Source organism: Balearica regulorum, chromosome 2 (assembly GCF_011004875.1).
Source record: "Balearica regulorum gibbericeps isolate bBalReg1 chromosome 2, bBalReg1.pri, whole genome shotgun sequence".
In the NCBI taxonomy this organism is placed as follows: domain Eukaryota; kingdom Metazoa; phylum Chordata; class Aves; order Gruiformes; family Gruidae; genus Balearica; species Balearica regulorum.
Window position 1 is genome coordinate 112448786 of NC_046185.1, and position 17421 is coordinate 112466206.

The 17421-nt window shown below is 39.3% G+C and overlaps 1 protein-coding gene and 1 long non-coding RNA gene across 3 annotated transcripts in view; one reads left to right on the top strand and one right to left on the bottom strand.

Moving 5' to 3' along the window:
- The window catches only part of LOC142600502 (uncharacterized), a 96085-nt gene that overhangs the window by 53510 nt on the left and 25154 nt on the right, over positions 1-17421 (top strand). The window contains exon 4 of the long non-coding RNA XR_012834024.1: positions 7207-7308. This is a non-coding gene — a long non-coding RNA (uncharacterized LOC142600502). The remainder of the gene's footprint in view (positions 1-7206; positions 7309-17421) is intronic.
- The window catches only part of POU6F2 (POU class 6 homeobox 2), a 278294-nt gene continuing 268155 nt past the window's right edge, over positions 7283-17421 (bottom strand). The window contains exons 9-10 of one of the 2 annotated variants that reach the window (XM_075745348.1): positions 12802-12970; positions 7283-9343 (exon numbers count right to left, since the gene is read on the bottom strand). In XM_075745348.1, coding sequence (XP_075601463.1) covers positions 8947-9343; positions 12802-12970 — 566 coding nt within the window. In that variant the 3' untranslated portion in view covers positions 7283-8946. Of the gene's footprint in view, positions 9452-12801; positions 12971-17421 lie in introns of both variants that reach the window. The other variant, XM_075745346.1, reaches the window with a different exon arrangement.

Below are 17421 nucleotides of genomic sequence, written 5' to 3' on the forward strand. Positions count from 1 at the left end.
CATTCTGTCAGTGGTGCCTTTTTTTTTTTTTTTTTTTTTAACAAATGACTGAGTTTTGTCTTTTCCTTTCTCAGAGGTGGTCTTTATTACATATAACCTGTTGGGTAATTTCTTTGAAAATATCATGATCTGTAAAATGCATATGCCAGTGTGGATTTTTGATCCCTGCTTTTTGTGTTCCTCACTCTGGATGCATAGACCACCCTGTGAGTTTTGATCCCCAGACAAGCTGCTAAGTCTTAGAGTCATGTTGCTGATGCACATGCTTGAGATTAGGTATACTGCAGGTACAAGATGGTGCTGCTTTAAGTTTTCCTTATTAGTGGTCAGTATTTGTTAGGGCACCTTCAGAAGGAAGGATCGTAAATGCAGTGGAACAAGAGAGAGTGTTTTAAAAATATTTAACGGCTCATGCTCTTGCATTTATCCTGTTTCCCCCAGCGTTCTCCCCCCCCCAGATTATCTTCAGCAGCAAGTGTTTCTGGCAGCCATCTGCAGAGCCAGAAACAATAGCTGTATTGACTTTAGAAGGAATATGCACATACCTTTCTTGTTGAGATACAGTCCCCTCTGAGTTGTTTGTGTTTCAAAAATAATAAAGGACATATCAAGATTTACTGATGGATGAGCTAGAAAAAGTGATAAATATGAGTATCGATTCACAAATGCCTAGGGTAGGTCCAATCCTGTGAAGACTTACACATGTCACTAAATGTATCTATGAAGGTAGCATCAAAACATCAATAACACTAGTTGGGCAAATAAAGTTATCATCTACATTATGCACTTGCAAGATCAGTCCCTTTAGTTTCCACAACTAGTAACTGAAAATAGATGTTACTATTCAAGAAATAACTGCTTCTCTTCAGGGAGCTTAACCAGGATGAATTGAGGGGTAATTTGGGGGATAGTTTCATGCTCCTCTGTTTAAGAACACATAATTGAACTGAAAATGTCAAAAGGACAGAGGCAAGATGGTAAAAAACACCAGAGTGCCGCCTTTGCAAAAAGAAATAGCTTTGTCTTCTTTTTATTTCAGTTGATAGTTAAAAGACAAGTTTATATACTTTAGAGAGAAGGTATTGACAGTTCATGAGAACATGAGATGTTTAAAATTAATAGTATTAAAAACTAGCAGGAATGACCAAATGTCAGCACAAGTTCTTCAATGAATTTAAAAAAAAAAGGTGGGCATGCAGAGGTTACACACTGCAGCTCGGAGTCCACGGCTGCTGGGGCAATCCTGGCTGCCCCGGGGTTAAATTGCAAATTGCCACACAATTCAGATGTGTGCAGCATCACCATCTTACTCACTGTCCTCAGACCTTCAGCATCGTGGTACCAAACGAGGGACTGTTCTGGAACCGTCACTGAGAGAGAACATGCAAGGTGGGAGATCTTCCTATTGATGGTATTGATGGATAGACTGGATGGGCCATAGATCTTTGTTAATTGCAAACCAGAGCTCATTAGCTGAATACCCGCAGTATGTGGTGTCTGAAAAGAAAGCAAGTTCAGACCTGACAAGCTTGTTGATGTTGTGCTGGTGGAGGCTGTGCCACAATTTTAAGATGCTGCTCCACAAAACCAGAATGTCTTGTGTTCTTTTAGGACTGGCCTACTCACGTAGTCCCCAGCACAGTTTTAGTACTGCCAAAGCCATTTTTTGCTGCCCCTTGAGCTTGTATGTTTGTGGCATACTGATCCAAGATCCCACACTGTGCAGGTGATCACACGTAGCTCTTGGGCTGAGAAGTCAGCTGGTGTTTAGACATGAAGCCAGTGATCATGCAATGACACAAATAGTTCAGTGTCCTCATGAACACAATTAAATGAAAGACTTGTTATTACGTGAACTGCTATATGCGCCTCCTGCAGCTGCCTTGGTGGATCAGGCAAGTACGCTGCTGGCATTTCAGAAGAAATCAGGACAACTAGGGTCTGGATTAAAAACTATGGTCACTGTTGGCGAACTACCTGGTGACTCTCTGCTCAGTCCCAGCCACTGTTGTCCATAATGTGGCAAAAAACAGTAAAAGACTGTGAACAAAGGAAAAAAGAAACTTCCAAGTCTAGAGCAGAGGGAGAGAGAAGGGGAAAAAAACTTTCCCACTCTTTAATTCTCAATTATTTTTAAGAACATCACAATCTCACATGGGAATAATTCATATTAAATCTGAATTCTCAGATTAAAAAACAAACCCCAAGAGAACCTTCCCTCTTGATAAGTCTGTTTTGTTTCCTGAGTGCTTGTTTAATTGAAGTTTAAGTCAGTAGAAGAGAATCTTTGCTTACCAAAGCCCAGCTAATACTCCAAGTTTTTCTCCCAGCTATAGATTTAGATTGTGACTGATCGTATAGCAGCTGCACAGGGGAATAGGCCATATAAAACCATGTCTTCCCTGTGTAGTTCTCTCATCTTAGTGCCAGCTTTCCTTCCATCACACCTGTCTTAAAGGAAGGGCAGGGCAGAGTGTTTGGTGTTTATCAAGAATATTGCAAATACATTGTTTTTTACAAGTACAAAAGAGAGGCCATGGAAAGAGTTGTGCTTCTAAAGCTCTTTGTCCTTAATGATGCACTTAGGGAGGTTTGAAGTACTGTCATAGCCAAGCTCTAGAAATTTCATTTTTAAGCAGTCAGTGAGGGGTGCAAAGTCTTATAGTCAGCTTTCAGTGGCTTGAAGGTAGGATCTATTTTGAGCTTTCAGTGATTAATAGGAACATGATTGATTTAATTTGCAAAGTCACCATTTCTTGTGACATAATAGATCCAAGTTATTTAAGCAATGGCTAGGTAGGGTCACGTGCCTATGAGGCAGCTAAAATACCTATAGTATGATCCAAAGAGAAAATTTTGCATTTTTAATAGGGCTGGGGAAAAAAGCCTCTAACCAATGTTGGCTTGTTGCTTTATCACTATTGAATGAAAAGATACGTGTTCAGATTTTAGTAGCCAATATGAAAGTACAAAGGATCATTCTCCATATCCTTGTATCATATAAGTACATGAATTATGTGAGGTTTGAAGTATGACTGTTAGATCACACTGTGGAGACATGGTGCCTGGAAGAGCTGGTATAATTTTGATACCCCATAGGTCTGTAGTATGCTAGGCTGTCCTTATCCATACCGTAAGAGGTATGCTGCAGAGCAGGTATTTACTAGTGGGTAGATGCAAAGACTACTCAGTTCCATGGGGATTAATGGTGTTGGCACTCCCTGTGTGTAGGTGGTATGTGGAAACCTGTAGTAACTCCTTTTGAAATGAAGCAGGTACAGGATGGTTTAGCCCATGATACAAAGAAATGGCAGTGTAGGGAGAGCTAAGATACGACTTCAAATCATCATGGTACCCCAGTGTCTTATTTCTCTTCATTCTCAGCTTCTGTTTACCTTTGGATTCAGCTGCTTTTCTTTCAGACCAAAGGAGGATTTGGGTACTTAAAAGCTTATCTACTTTTCCCACATATACTAGCTGGTCTAACAAAAGGCTATACCTCTATCATCTTGGCCCTGCTTATGGTGCCTGGATCATCACATCTACCAGAAAGTTACCTTTTCCTTTTATCTTTCTTATGTATCCTATAAAATGCAGTAACAAATGCATGGAAAAGGGAAATTGCAATCTGGAAAAAAATCAATATAAATAATTATCCCAGGTACTCCCTGTATTTTCTGTGCAAAGAAGTATTTTCAGTTTTTTATTATTTAACACGTGGTATTAGAAATGTAAAATATTTAACAAAATCAAAGGGAAAAGGCTTTGCTAAAGTTTTGTTCCCAAGTCTCAAATACAATGTTCTAGTATTGTCAGAGCTTTTTTCTTAGGCTGTTTTTTCCAAAACAACTTTATAATACAACTAATTAATTTCTCAAAATGTGTTGATTTTTCAGAGTCATGTATTTAGATAGAATTCACTATGACTCAATGCAAATGGCCTAAAACCCAGGCATTTCTGCTACCTAATATCATAATCACAGAAAGAAATGAGGAAAGAACATCACAAGCTCTACAAAAATGCAAGAGAAATGATTTGAAAAGCTGACCCAAGCTTGCTACCACATGCCCCTTCCATCACTTACCGGGGCTTTGTTCTGGGAGCTGTGGAAGCACCAGGAGATTCACCATTTCTGGCCTTCATGTCCATCTGTGCTTTGCTCCACTTGGCCTGAGGGATAATACACACTCACCTGAGTGATTTCCACGATATTCCTGAGACAGATCCTCTACTCTGCATATCTGTAGAGAAAATAAGACATCACCAATATACATGCCTGCTCTGGGTACAGAAACAGCATTTAGTTTTGCAGATAAAGTGATGCTCCACAGTGCAAAAGGGTTTTCTTTCTTCCTTTCTTTCAAGCATTTAACTATTTTTGTATTGAACTGATGTGAAATTACATGAGCTCTGATCATGTGAATAATGCATGAGATTTAAGACAAATACATGAAAGGAGCTTATTTTTCATGTCAAACAATTCTTTATTTTTTATGGTACAAATTAAAAGTGACAGATCTGAAGCTGTTAAGAAATACACAAAGTGCAGCTTTACTGACCATACAGATATTGCTCTAGATTAAGTACAGTTTTTGTCAGTTTTTTTTTAAATTTTTTTTTCATGTTAAGCAACCTGTGCAGATAAATCAGCTTTGGTTTCAAAGTCAGAGTAGTAAGGAGCTTTTAAATATCCAGTTTGGTTTCTTGGTCACAAGTCCACCACATCAACTCCTTTTGTAATTATTTGTATTTTTTAACAACACAATACAGTCCATTTTGTACTGCCATCTTTCCTGCTGCATGCTCCATGCATGGAAAAACAGATCTCTTTGCAGTGCTTCATAAGTGACCCTGGTGACCATTCTGTAGATTATAGCACATAGGACAAAAATAATAATAATAATAGTAATAATAATAATTAATATCACTTTTTAACAAATAAACAAATGTGCCCCACATAATCTCAAACTGGAAACAAGCAAATCACATGACAAAAAGCTCATTACAAAATGTTTTCCAAACAGATTTTACAGTCAAACATTGACATGGAAATCAATTTCCTCTCGTATCTTCTTATTAGAATGTTGGTCAATAACTGGGTACAAGTAGAGTGCTGAGGTAAAACACTGAACAGTTTTATTTTTGTATTTCTTTTTTTTTAAATAGTAACAGTTTAGTATTGCGAGATTGTCAGCAACATTTAGCCATATCTATACAATGTGCATATACCTACATACATTGAGCTTTGGTCCAGCATTGAGAAGACGAGCAAAGGCATTTTACATATTTCTTTTTGGTTATAGCTTGAGTTCTTTGATACGCCTCTACTTGTTCCTTCCTAGCTCCTTTTTGCTTTCTTGTTCTTTTTTTTTTTTTTTTTTTTTTTTTTTTTTCAGTAGTAACGTAAAGAAACTGGAACCATTTGAATGCATTTGATTTCTTCAACTTTCCAAAATAGTTTTTTAGTGAAAAACATAAAAACACAAAATCAGAACAGTAAGTGAACCCTTGCTTCATTATTCAAATAATTTTTATATATATATATATTTAACAAAATTCAATGATCAATGAACCAGAAAACCATTAAACCTTCACATATGACTGAAGAGACATTTCATTTGCTGGTAGCAATCTATCTTTTAGTCACATGTAAAATTAAAAGGTATTCAAATGTAATCAATACATGAAAATTGTTTACAAATGGAAACCAGAAATGTTGCCAGTAACAAAATGAAACAAAATATTTATGGTCCCCCAAAGATGTATGACTCACACATAATTTATCTTCCTAAGAATCTGTTCAGGCACCATTTATGCCTCATAGCAAAAATTTGTTTATAAAAAAATTAATATAAGAAGCATTACAACACTTTATAAATAATTTACAAAACATAATACAAAATTAGAAAACTGTAAAAAAAATCACTGCACATGAATGGTTTTAAGACTGTGGGATGAACATCATTTTTCTTCCAAGCTGGCGATTTATATTTATTTTACCTTTTCACTGTCCTAGTTATATCCTTCCGATATGTACTTTGGAACAGAAAAGAGCTTATATAACTGCTGCCAGCATATTTTTAAACATTTAGTATGTTTCATACACCGTTTAGTTAACTTTTCTTCTTAGGGGATTTTTCTTCACAAAATTTAGAGCAGTCCCTGGGAGAATTGGAAATTTAGGTTTTAGGCAAAGAATGGTTGATGGTTTTGTTCCCAGGCTGTTGATGATGGGGGTGGGGGTGGGGGTGTACGGTCTCAAGGGTGGCTGAACAGGTAATCGTGTACGTGGCACTAATGACTGGACAATTAGCAGCATACTGGAGACACGGGTAGGACTTCAGGAGTGTCCACTTCCAAATATGATCTGTTCTTCCCTGCTTCCCTGTTGGCTTCTGGGTGGTCTCCTGATCGTTATGTAAATTGAATTGTGGCCACAAGTTTAGGGCTGTTTGGTATAGATAACATAGATGTATCTGTGGATATAGGTATCTATGGATAGAGAGGGAAAAAGAAAACCCAGAGGGGCAGATGTGGCTGTGAGACTCCCTTTACTTCACATGCGCAGCTTGGGTAAAGCATCTTTTTTGTCCCTCACCATTTGCCTGTGGTTACTGAGGTGTTTTTTCCCCTGGCAGATATTTATACATCAGCAGTCAGGAAAGAGTCAATAAAAATTCTCACTCTCCTCCTCATAAAAGCAATACTGAAAATATCCTTAAACATACCCTGCTGAAACTTAAAGCCTAAAATGCCTTTGCCAGACATGACCCCAGCCTGAGTACTGGATCCTCAGTGCTCTCCAACCCTGACCGTTGAGAGTGCTCACATTTAGAGGCAGTTTCTGGCACAGATGATGGTTTCTGAAGCCTCAATACTCCACCAGCCATGCAGCAAATACCCCATTCTACAAGGCAAATCCCATGAAATGGTGAGGCCCCAATTCAAAGCCCAGTGAAATCAACAGAAGTCCCTTTCTTTCACTAAGTTTTGGATATAGTCTTGAGTTCTTGAAAACTCTATAAAAGAGGTGTTATTTGAAGACTCCAGCACCTCGGGAACCTCCTTCAATGTCCTGGGTAGACCAGCAAAAATCCAGTATAATCATCCGGAGGTCAGTGAATGAAATCAGGAGTTACACCAGCAGAATTTTATGCTACCACCTCTACAGTGAGCTGAACTAGATCTCCAATGTTATCCTTCAGAAAGTCCTGATGAAGATGAAGCTTCTACCCTAATAGTGGACTGAACCCCAAAGGCAGGAGCAGAACTCAGCAGAAGATGAAAATTGCAGGTGACCTTCACAGGTCAGCCCATACCCCATCAAGAACCTGCAACACCTTTCTCTCCCTCTGAGTCTTGGTATACCCATAGGTCCAGTGCCCATAGTATTTTAGAAGATACCTGTCCAATCAAAAAGTAAGCCACAGAGATAAGTTGTCATTAAAGAAAAATCAATTCACCTGAAACATATTGCAGGTGACCCACCTTACTGTTCCCAAAGGATATTCAATGGGTTTCCCTATATCCTCATTCCTTAGTCTAGCCAGTGGTCACAGCAAACACCTGCAGAAACACATCCTCCTACTGAAGAGGTCAACAGGGCAAGCATCAATATCGGGATGGCATTAAAAAAAGGCAGAAGGAACAAAGCACTACCATTGAAACAGTCCACAGTGATGTAATGATCAAAACATCCTCATCACTTCTCGGCCTGTCCGTTTGTTTTCATCAGAATCTCAAGAAATTTCTTTGGCTAGCAGACTTTGGAGAGAAATTGCTTCAAACAGAACCATAATATAGATGCAGTACTGAACCAAGTGTGCAGTTTATATTTGTACTACAAAATGAGTTTTGGTAACCTCCCCAGGTTCATGGCCAAAGGACAGAGAAATCCCAAGCTACACAGTCGACAATAAGCACAATGTTCAGCATGGGCTGACAGTTCATGAGACATAATCCTAATCTTTCTTTGTCCTCTACTGCATTTCAGCATATCAATATAAAAGTGTTCAGATTTCACTTTTCTTTTTAAAAATCTTCAAACAGTACTGGGTTATGTGTGTTTAGGGAAGGGGGGGCAGGGGGGAGAATGAGCTGGAAGGGGGGAAGCAGCAAAAAAAAAAAAAACCCCAAAAAAACCAACAAAAACAAAACACCACATGAAAAAAAAAAGGGAAATGCAAACCAAGACATACACCCTTAGAAGAGAAATACCAAACCCCACAAATCACCAAAAAAAACCAATTTGGCACCCAAACACTTGGAGATTGCAAAACTGTTGACTAAAAGGAAAAGAAAGAAAAGGAGGTGACCACTATGGAATGGCTTTAACACCTGTTTGTACGCACCTGCGGGGGGTGTGAACAAGGATGACAGAAATTAATCCTGTTGTTTTCCTCTTTGCAAAATACAAATGTAAAAATTCGTAACACAATTTTACACTCATAAAAGAGTAGACTAACAATCTAGTTTGCAATGCCATGTTTCTGACTTTGGTTAGTAGTTTTCATAGTGAATCAGCACTTGATACCTGAAAGGCTACAATCACTCCTCCAGGTGGCAGGCTTGTATTCTCTTTTAAACAGATAAAAGTTTTTTTTCTTTATTTTTTTGTTTTGTTTTTCCTTAAAATGTGTTCACATTTTCATAATATACAGAAAAAAAAGTAAGCAGTTATTTGGTTTACTTTAAGTCCATTTAAAAAAACTGGCTTTTTCTTTTTTTTTGGGAACTAATTCTACGACACACACACAAAGTGTTGTGTATTTTTTCATGTAGTTTTTTAAATAGGAAAACCCACGGACATTTATAAACTGTTCTGTCCTTCTTGTAGTTTTCTCAGTCTTTTACTTACAAGGATGATGAACAGGTATTTTCACAGAGTTCAAAAGGTTACGTTTCTGTTGGTGCAGGGGTTTTTTGTGTGTGGTTTTGTTTTGTTTTTAGGAGTTTTCTTCCAGAGAGTCTGTTAAAGGCTCCATAGGAACTGCCGTCGCAGGCTCATGTTGTTTCAAACGCTTAATTGTGTTCTTCAGTGCTTGCCTCTTATTGCAGAACCAAACTCTAACTACTTCCCGGTCATAGTTCAGTTTCTCTGCAATCTCTGTCATTTCTTGCCCAGAGGGGTGCGTGTTCTTCTCAAAGTGGGCATTCAAGATCTCAAGGGCTTGTGGCGTGAATGAGGTACGCCTCTTGCGCTTTTTGGATGGTTCGCTTCCGATAAACTCGGTAAGGTTCTGCATACCTGCTCGATGGCGGGCCTCAGCCTCAGCCATCCACCGCTCAAGCACCGGCTTTATCTTCTGGGCACTTTTAGGGGTGATGTCCAGCTTTTCAAACCTGGCAGGATACAAAAGGCCAGGGTTCAGTTTGGCTGTCAGACTGCTAGCTATAGTGTTCTCTTGGGCTTCCTGTGGTAGGAAAAAGTGGCTTCTCAGGATGGTGTGTCTGAGGGAAAATTGAGAAAGAAGAGTCTTACACTGATGCTCTGCCAGGGTGGGACTTCCTGCCTGCCTGACTAATTGACTGGCAGAGGTAATTTACAATGGATTACGAAAACTATCAGATAGGTATATCTATAAATATATATATATATATCTCGCTAGATATTTAAGCTAACACAAAACGAGCACTACAACAAAATTCTAAGTGCACTAAATAATACAGGTTATGAGTCACGTTTTCGTATTTCTGACAATCTTCAAAACCCTTAAGGCTAAGTCTAATTACAGGAAATGACATCAAAGGCAATTGCTCTTTATCATCTTGTCTTTGTGATTAATCCTTTTGTTTCCCCTCCCATCCCATGTTGTCCAAACACCACAGCTTTAATAATACAAACCAATGGCAGTTACTAGCCTCTGAGTATCAGGTTTCCTTTCCTTTCATTTTTCAGCAATTTTCACTGTTTGCAAGTTAACGCTATATCCCTTTTCTGGGTCGGAGAAAGATTCCCATAGCTACAGTGGTGTTCAGCTGAAACAGCTGGACATTTTACAATTATCTTGACTGCCCCCACAATGTGCAAAGACAGACTCATGTTTTCCAGATGAAACCCAGCATAATAGTCTACTAATACGCTGTGGCACCAAGCTGGGTTTATTGTGGGATCTCTGCAAACTGTACCAGAATGATATCATTTCCTGTAAATGAGGTCTTCTATATATCATTTTGCCATCAAAAGTCTTTTGCCAAACCAGATTTTACAAGTATTATAAAACATCTGGAAAAGCAGCCACACAAAGCTTTAATCCTTTCAAAAACAAGCTGAAGAGCTGAGTTCACATTTCAAGTCTTATAAGTACTTGTTTCTTTCATTTACCGAGTTCATCCTCTCTTGCTACACATTAAAAAAAGTCTTAACCCAAGTCCTCTGATGCCACCCATTTGTATCTCCCCACTTTGTCTATGTCCACCCGGCACACTGCGCTATTTAACGTTGCGGAAAGGCAACAATTATTGCGCGGCGCTGCTGCACTCTCCAGCCTGTCCGGTGCTGAAGCACCGCCACTGCTGCTAATCACGTCGTGCTCTGGAGACGAGACCGACTGAATCAATGCCTTTGTGCAAAGCAACTTGGTGACTGAAGTTGGCAATTTTTAGTGTCTCTATTCAGCATGTGGTGGCTGCAGAAAATATTCCAGCAAGAAACAAAGCATTTCTCACAAACAAAGAATAAGACAAGTAATAATTTCAGATAATAACACTCCAAAGAATTTGTTACTGATGCCTGGGATCCTAGTGTGGTATTGACTGCAAGGTGTCCTTCCTTGGTGGCAGTGATATTTCAGGCTGAAGTGTATGTTTTGAAACGCATTGTCACAAGTTAAGAAAATGCCATTATTTACACATAGAACATATCAGCAAGGTGGTATATTGCTGATGTGAGCTGCACAGGGCACCGGGAAGCTCTACTTCTCTCTCCGAGTTGGTCATTCAACTTGCTTACCTTATTGTCCTTTCCATTTCCCTGGAGTTCATGCTGAAACTCCTTTCTTACCATAAAAAAAAAAGTTGAACCTACTATTTCTGAGGAACAGCATACTGCCACTGAAGTAGCTTGTCTTGGCGCTTAACAAAAAATGCACAGTTGTAGCAGGTTATTATACCCCAAAGTGATATCCATGGCGGGGGGGCAGAGGGGGGAAAGGTGTCAGAGGAAATAAAACCCCTCCATAACCTTGGGTCCCAAGTACTTGGGACCAGCTTCTGCACCCAGTCCTCATGTTCTGAGCAATATGCCCCCCTAAGGAGCCATCTGTAAAAGGTCTCCTCATTCTGGGCTTTTGTTAGCCATGTCTGTGCTCCAACTTCATCTTTATTGGGGTTTTCATGATAATCGGTTAGTGGGGAACCCTTTCTCTTAGTAAAATTCAAACCATCCCCAGTGGTTTTCTCAGGTGTAAATGGAGGAAATGAGGAGACAGCAAACGAGACAAAAGCAAAGGAAACTGCAATTTATCACTTTAAAGTATGGTATGTTAAACAGTAACTTAAGGCTACAAGAAATTGGCAATTGCTAAAAATTCTACCTGTTTTAGGCATTCTTTACCAATTGACCACAGGGAAGAAAAAAAAAAAATTAATCCTTAGCAACAGGGAGCAATAGCATTCATATCATTGGCATTGCTTGTTAGTGTTGATACTGCAGTACATGTTGTTTGGTATAACGATATACAAGTCTTGAAACAAATTTCCCAGCAGTAGTATCCTTGTATAGACTGAATAAAGGTTATTTTCTACAGGGAGGTATCTTATAAGAAAAAACAGTAGGGGAGACCATACAAGTGAGAGGATCCTATGGAGCTTTTTGTATTTAACAACAATCAATGGGTTTTATGGAAAATCATTGAGCAAAATGTGAGCTGCAAGCTCACTACCCCATACTGATGTTATTTATAACCTTAGTCTTAAACTGCAGGAAAAGTACACTTCCGTTCTATGGGGAATACATTAAAAGTATAAAGAGCAGATAAAAAGACAGAGCATTTCATGGATCACCAAGAACAAAATCCACTTAAATGAGCTTAGAGTTGGTTTCTTGGCTTTCACTGATGGAGGAGGACTATAAGGCATTGCCCAAGAGGAAAAAGCTGTTACCTAAGTGTGTTTGTTACCTCATGCATAAACATGGGATTACTGTAACACACATACATGCATATACGCTGTTCACTTCTAACTACTTTAACTCTGTCAAGACTGTATTATCAATTCTTATGATTAGGGCAGATTTCTACTTGTGCTTTGCACACATGGGTTGTCTGTCTGTTTTTTTAGTAAACATTTGGGTGATAAAACATGAATAGCTGCTGGTTTGCAAGATAGCAGGAAGGATAATTTTCTCCCTTCTGTGTTGCCTAGGTAAATCATCATTAACATCCTATATGTGAAGTGCTAACCACAGTAATACAGGTTTTAACTTAGCAGGGATGCAGCCATGAAATATTTGTTCAGTAACCCTATCTGTAGAAAATGGCACAGTATGAAGAGGGTCAGCTGGTGCTTATCCAGTATCAGCAGGGTCTCCAGCTCATCTACTGAATTAAGTCTCAATGCCAGGAATATTGTTTCCCACTTGCTTAAAAAAGGAGGGGGGAAAAAAAAGCCTGAAGTTACTTTAGGGGTACACAGTAAGAACATTTTATCTGCCAGATACCAACATTATTGGCTAATTTAAGTCCCAGATTAAATAATACATTCTAAAGACATGAGACAAACACAAGCATGCTCTTCGCAATAAGCTGAATAATTATTAAGAACAAAGAGAGAAGAGGAGAGTTTATGATCTAACTTGTTACCTGCAGATGGCAGACTGGCTATAGGCTGGGCCTTCGGTGGCGCTTAGGGCTTGGCCAACTTGAGTCTGTGTCAGGCCAAGGGACAGGCGCCGGATTTTAAAAGCTTTGGCAAATTCTCGGATTTCTTCTAGATTCACCCCATCCACCTCTCCAGTGGCTGTCTGAGGATCTGTTGAAATATTTTTTTTAATCGTGTCAGTTCTTCACGTCACATATGAGTGGGCTAGCCTTACACCAGCTTTCATGATCAAGACGTTCATGTTTGGTTTTTTTAATACATATCCCTTTCTCTTCTTCCCCAAACAGAAACAGGCTCACCTTGTCAGGTGTGTTAGGAAGCATGTTCAGAAACCTAAAATGCTAACTAGGCTGGAGTGTTTCCAACTCCGAGCAAGGTGGTGCCTGGGCTCCTCACTGCCGTTTGTGCCTTGCAAAATGTCCCCCAGGTTGACAAGTCATGTTCCCATTTCCCCTTCTCATCCCATAGAGAAGGAAGGCTGGTATTAATATATTTATTTGCAGTCTGTGGGGAGGGCTAAATTTACGTACAAACTGCTTGGGTTTTTAATTTGAAATTAAGACTTTCTGCTCTATCTAAAATTAATGCCTAGTAAGGAGATTCACAAACCTTCCTTCCCTTTGGCAAAATACCTAACTCAACCTTCCAGCCAAATGTCCAAAATAACCCAGCAAATGAATAAACCCAAACAAAATTCTGCCTTTAAAAACTCCTTAATTTAAAAATAATCTTTTAAAATATGCCCTTCTGAGAAGCAGCCTTTCAAGCTTTTCATTCTGCCTCCCATCAGGGTGATAACCAAGGAGCAGCAACATCAGCCATTAGATTTCAGATGGTAATGCCGCACAATTTTTTACTTTTACATTAGCCCCTCAGAAGATAATGCTTCTGATGCTGTGAGAATAAATCTGTCCTTCCTCTCCATAGCAGCTTACTGACACAGAAGCCTTTGTCCCTGAAAGGGCACATAATAAAGCATGTCTACCACAGGAAAGCTCCTTTGGTGCTGGATAACTCGGTCAATTTAGGACTTATCAAGGGAAATGACACAACAGCTGGAGAATGGAACTTTTTTTCTCCCCAAGCTACTGATCCCTGGCTAAATGAAAGTGTTTGCCAAGTCAGAGACAGCATGGGACTGGGATGGTGGAAGATTTCAAAGTGTTGTGCAATCCTGCGTGTAGTGAAGCCATTCTCCCAGCGAGATATCTCTATTGTTCTTCACCTCATTCCTCAGGCTGCTTAGGTGAAAAGTTTGCGGCACAATAACCCATCAATTTCTGTAAATGCAAGCAGTTGTCCAAGGACGGTGCTAGACTACATTACTATTCTGAACCCTCTATGAGAGTCCATCCTGCTAGTATTGCTATAGCTAAGGACTTGTCAGCATTACAGTAACAAAGCTTTTATTTTCAGGGGTTTATAAACCTGATGTAAACTTCTCCTATGATGGAAATGCCTATAAAAATCTTTTAGTCCAATAATAGACAGAGGGAAGAGGTTTTTCTGCTATATAAATTTAGCCTATATTGATTTGCAACAAGAAGCACACATAGCAATAGTATTTTAAAAATACTTGTGTATGCAACCAGGGACCCCATGAATGATGCATGCAGGGAAACACACACATAGGCTGAACCAAGTTTTGACAATGCTCCATACAGAGAATCGTCCCTCCTGTTGTCAGCGCTATGCTTGACCTCACCTGTGCACACATGCATGCACTCATTCAGTACAAAGCTAGGGTGCGTATTATTTGGTTTTAAGTAGTCAGCACTATGACGGGACACTCAGGTTTGTGAAGTAATTGCCTTTAGAGGTGTGAAATTTTCCTACTTACCCCATATACAGTCTATCATCTAGCATACCAGTTCTGATTTTCAGAGCCAGAGAATGGAGCTGGATGCTTATCTGCCCTTTGGGTCTCTGAGGAGCAACTGATAAATGTACAAAATATCATAAATGATAATGGCCTCAAAGATTCCCTTGAGTAAAGTGCACTAAGATGGTGACCTTCCTCACCTCTTTCCTTCCTTCAGTTTAAGGCCTCAGACTAAGGCTATTAGGGATGTGACAAAGGACAACCCAGGTATTCCCAGAGAACTTTCAAAGTAGCAAACGCTATGGCAACTGGCACCTGTAAATGTCCCGACTCCTATTAGGAATAAAAAGGGAGGTAAGAAAGCTAAGGGGTTATTTGCTTGCACATGATTATAGAGAAATTCTGCCAAGTTCTGCTGATCCTTCTGGTATGGCACACTTGCAACAGTGAGCATCATGGGAAGTCCTTTCCTGCTCGGGGGGCTTGGGCGAGGGAATAATTAGGCTGAGCTCTCCTTGAGATGAGAAAAAACCCTGTGATGCACTTCAGGAATATGGGAGTAGATTGTAATATATGGCAGAGTATCTGTTGAGAAAGAAGCTCCATTCTTACATAGCATCTTTAGGAGGAGGAAAGTACTAACAGAGGCGGACCAAAACACTGAAGACTTTTATTCCTGAACTCTAGGGAAAATAGTGTTTGTATCAAATCAGAACTACTTCCACTTCAGGTGTGATTCAAAGCCATTTGAAATCCATAGAAGCAGTCCCTTGATTTCTGTCAGCTCCATAAAACTCAAACAGTACTACAAAGACCACTCTAGTGACATCATCATATAACAACACCGTTCTGTTTTACTCTATTGCCATTAAAATGCCATCAATACATAATCTTGGACTCTGTGGACTAATACATACACATACATAAACATATAAAAATAGATAATGGACTTTGTTTTAATAAGTTCTGAGCTCTTGGAACAGTTAAGTGTACAGTGCACTTCAAATTTTAGGAAGAGTAGCTTATTGAAGAGTGTAAATAACCTAGTGCTTTTTAAATTAAGTGGATATCCTAAAGACGGCAGCACAGTGCCAACAGGAAAATAAAGAATACCCATCTTATTGAGTGGTTGGGATCTACGGTAACGGCATTTAAAGACTCCCAGTGTACATTATGGCTTGACAAAACAATGGCTGTTGTGTCTATGAAACTACTGGGTGCTGGAGGAAGGTGAGAGAGTTGTCTGGGACCATTTTAGGTTGTATGTGTACATATCCCCTAACAAAAAGGAACTCAGCTAAAATTCCCCCAGATATCCTGGTGGATGGTGAAGGTGGGTGAGCACAGTGGAAGAAACAGAATCCACAGGCTCTCCTTTTGCACTGAGACCCCCCTTTTTCCTATTCAACAGAATACTACTCCCACTTTTGAATTCTTCTGAAAATCCTGCATAAGTTTATTGGTGAGTAGAAATTTGCTGTGATTTTAATAGTCAGGGGAAAGAGTTGCTACAGGGAAATCAGTGCACCCTGAAGGAGAAAGCAAATTTCTGTTGCACAGAGTTCTACCATGGGAGGGATTACAGGGGATGATTTCCCCAGTCAGACAGGAGGAGAAATAGCTGCCAGAGGAAGTCCAATGGAAAGTAAATTGGATAAGAGAGGCAGGACAAAACATTGTTAATGGAAAATGGACTGGAGCTCAGGGAAAAGAAAGAATAATAATTTGTTTGTGGGAGGCATTTTGATTTTATAGTAACAGATGACAGTAAAATGAATTTAGAAGAAAGGAAGGAACTTCATGGAGATACAAGTCTCAGAGCATGAGGGGAAACCAGTGATTTCCATAAAGAGAACATATGGTGGAAAAGTTAAAGAAATGAGAAGAGGGATGCATCTGAGAAGAGGAAAATTAAATGGAAAAAAGCAGGAATAATGATGTAGAATTGAACGAAGAGAAAACAAAGAAAAGAGAACAGAGATAGGATGAGACAATATGAAGAAATCATACAGAAAGGACAGGAAGGGTAGAGATGAATCTTGCAGTCCTTGCTTAGGCAGAACTTCTTTTTAAATGCCCTTTCTTTGGAAACAACCATCATTTTTTGTCTTTAGAAGAACTAGCACTTGTTGCTGGTGAGGGATGAAAGGGTGAGGATGAGATAAAAGGGAGAAGCTATAAAGAACAGATCAGGGGCGGGGGGGGAAGGGCAGGAACTAAAAATATAAAGGGAAATAAACAAAAAAAGGAAGGAAATTAGGAAACATGTTAAAGAAAAAATTTAAAATCATAAAATATGACTAGAATGAAAAGTAAAAGGAATAAAACCAAGAAACATAGAACACTAAAGTTATTGATGCCTAATTCTGATCCCTTTCTCATAGTACTTTAGTAATTTCACTGATGTGAGGCAGCCTCTTACAGAGTTACTCTCTTTACAGGAAGTGTGCAGAACCTTGTCCAAAATAATTATTTACTGAAGTTATGTTGCTCTAACCAATTCGATTAACAGAATAAGGTAACTGAATATGCCTAGTTTTACATGAACTTTACTCTATTTGGCAACAATTTCTGGAATACAGCAAAACTCTACCAAGCTACTCAACTCTGGGGCCTCTGCTCTGAGTTCCCTGCTTGATTTAATTGAGCTTTCTTCTTTTCAGCACAAGAGAAGCACCTCCTATCTTCTCTGTGCCATTCATTATATTAGGTAGGGTACTGACTATGGCTAAATTTGCCTGGCATTTGCAATTATAAGACAAATTTCAGGTCAACTACC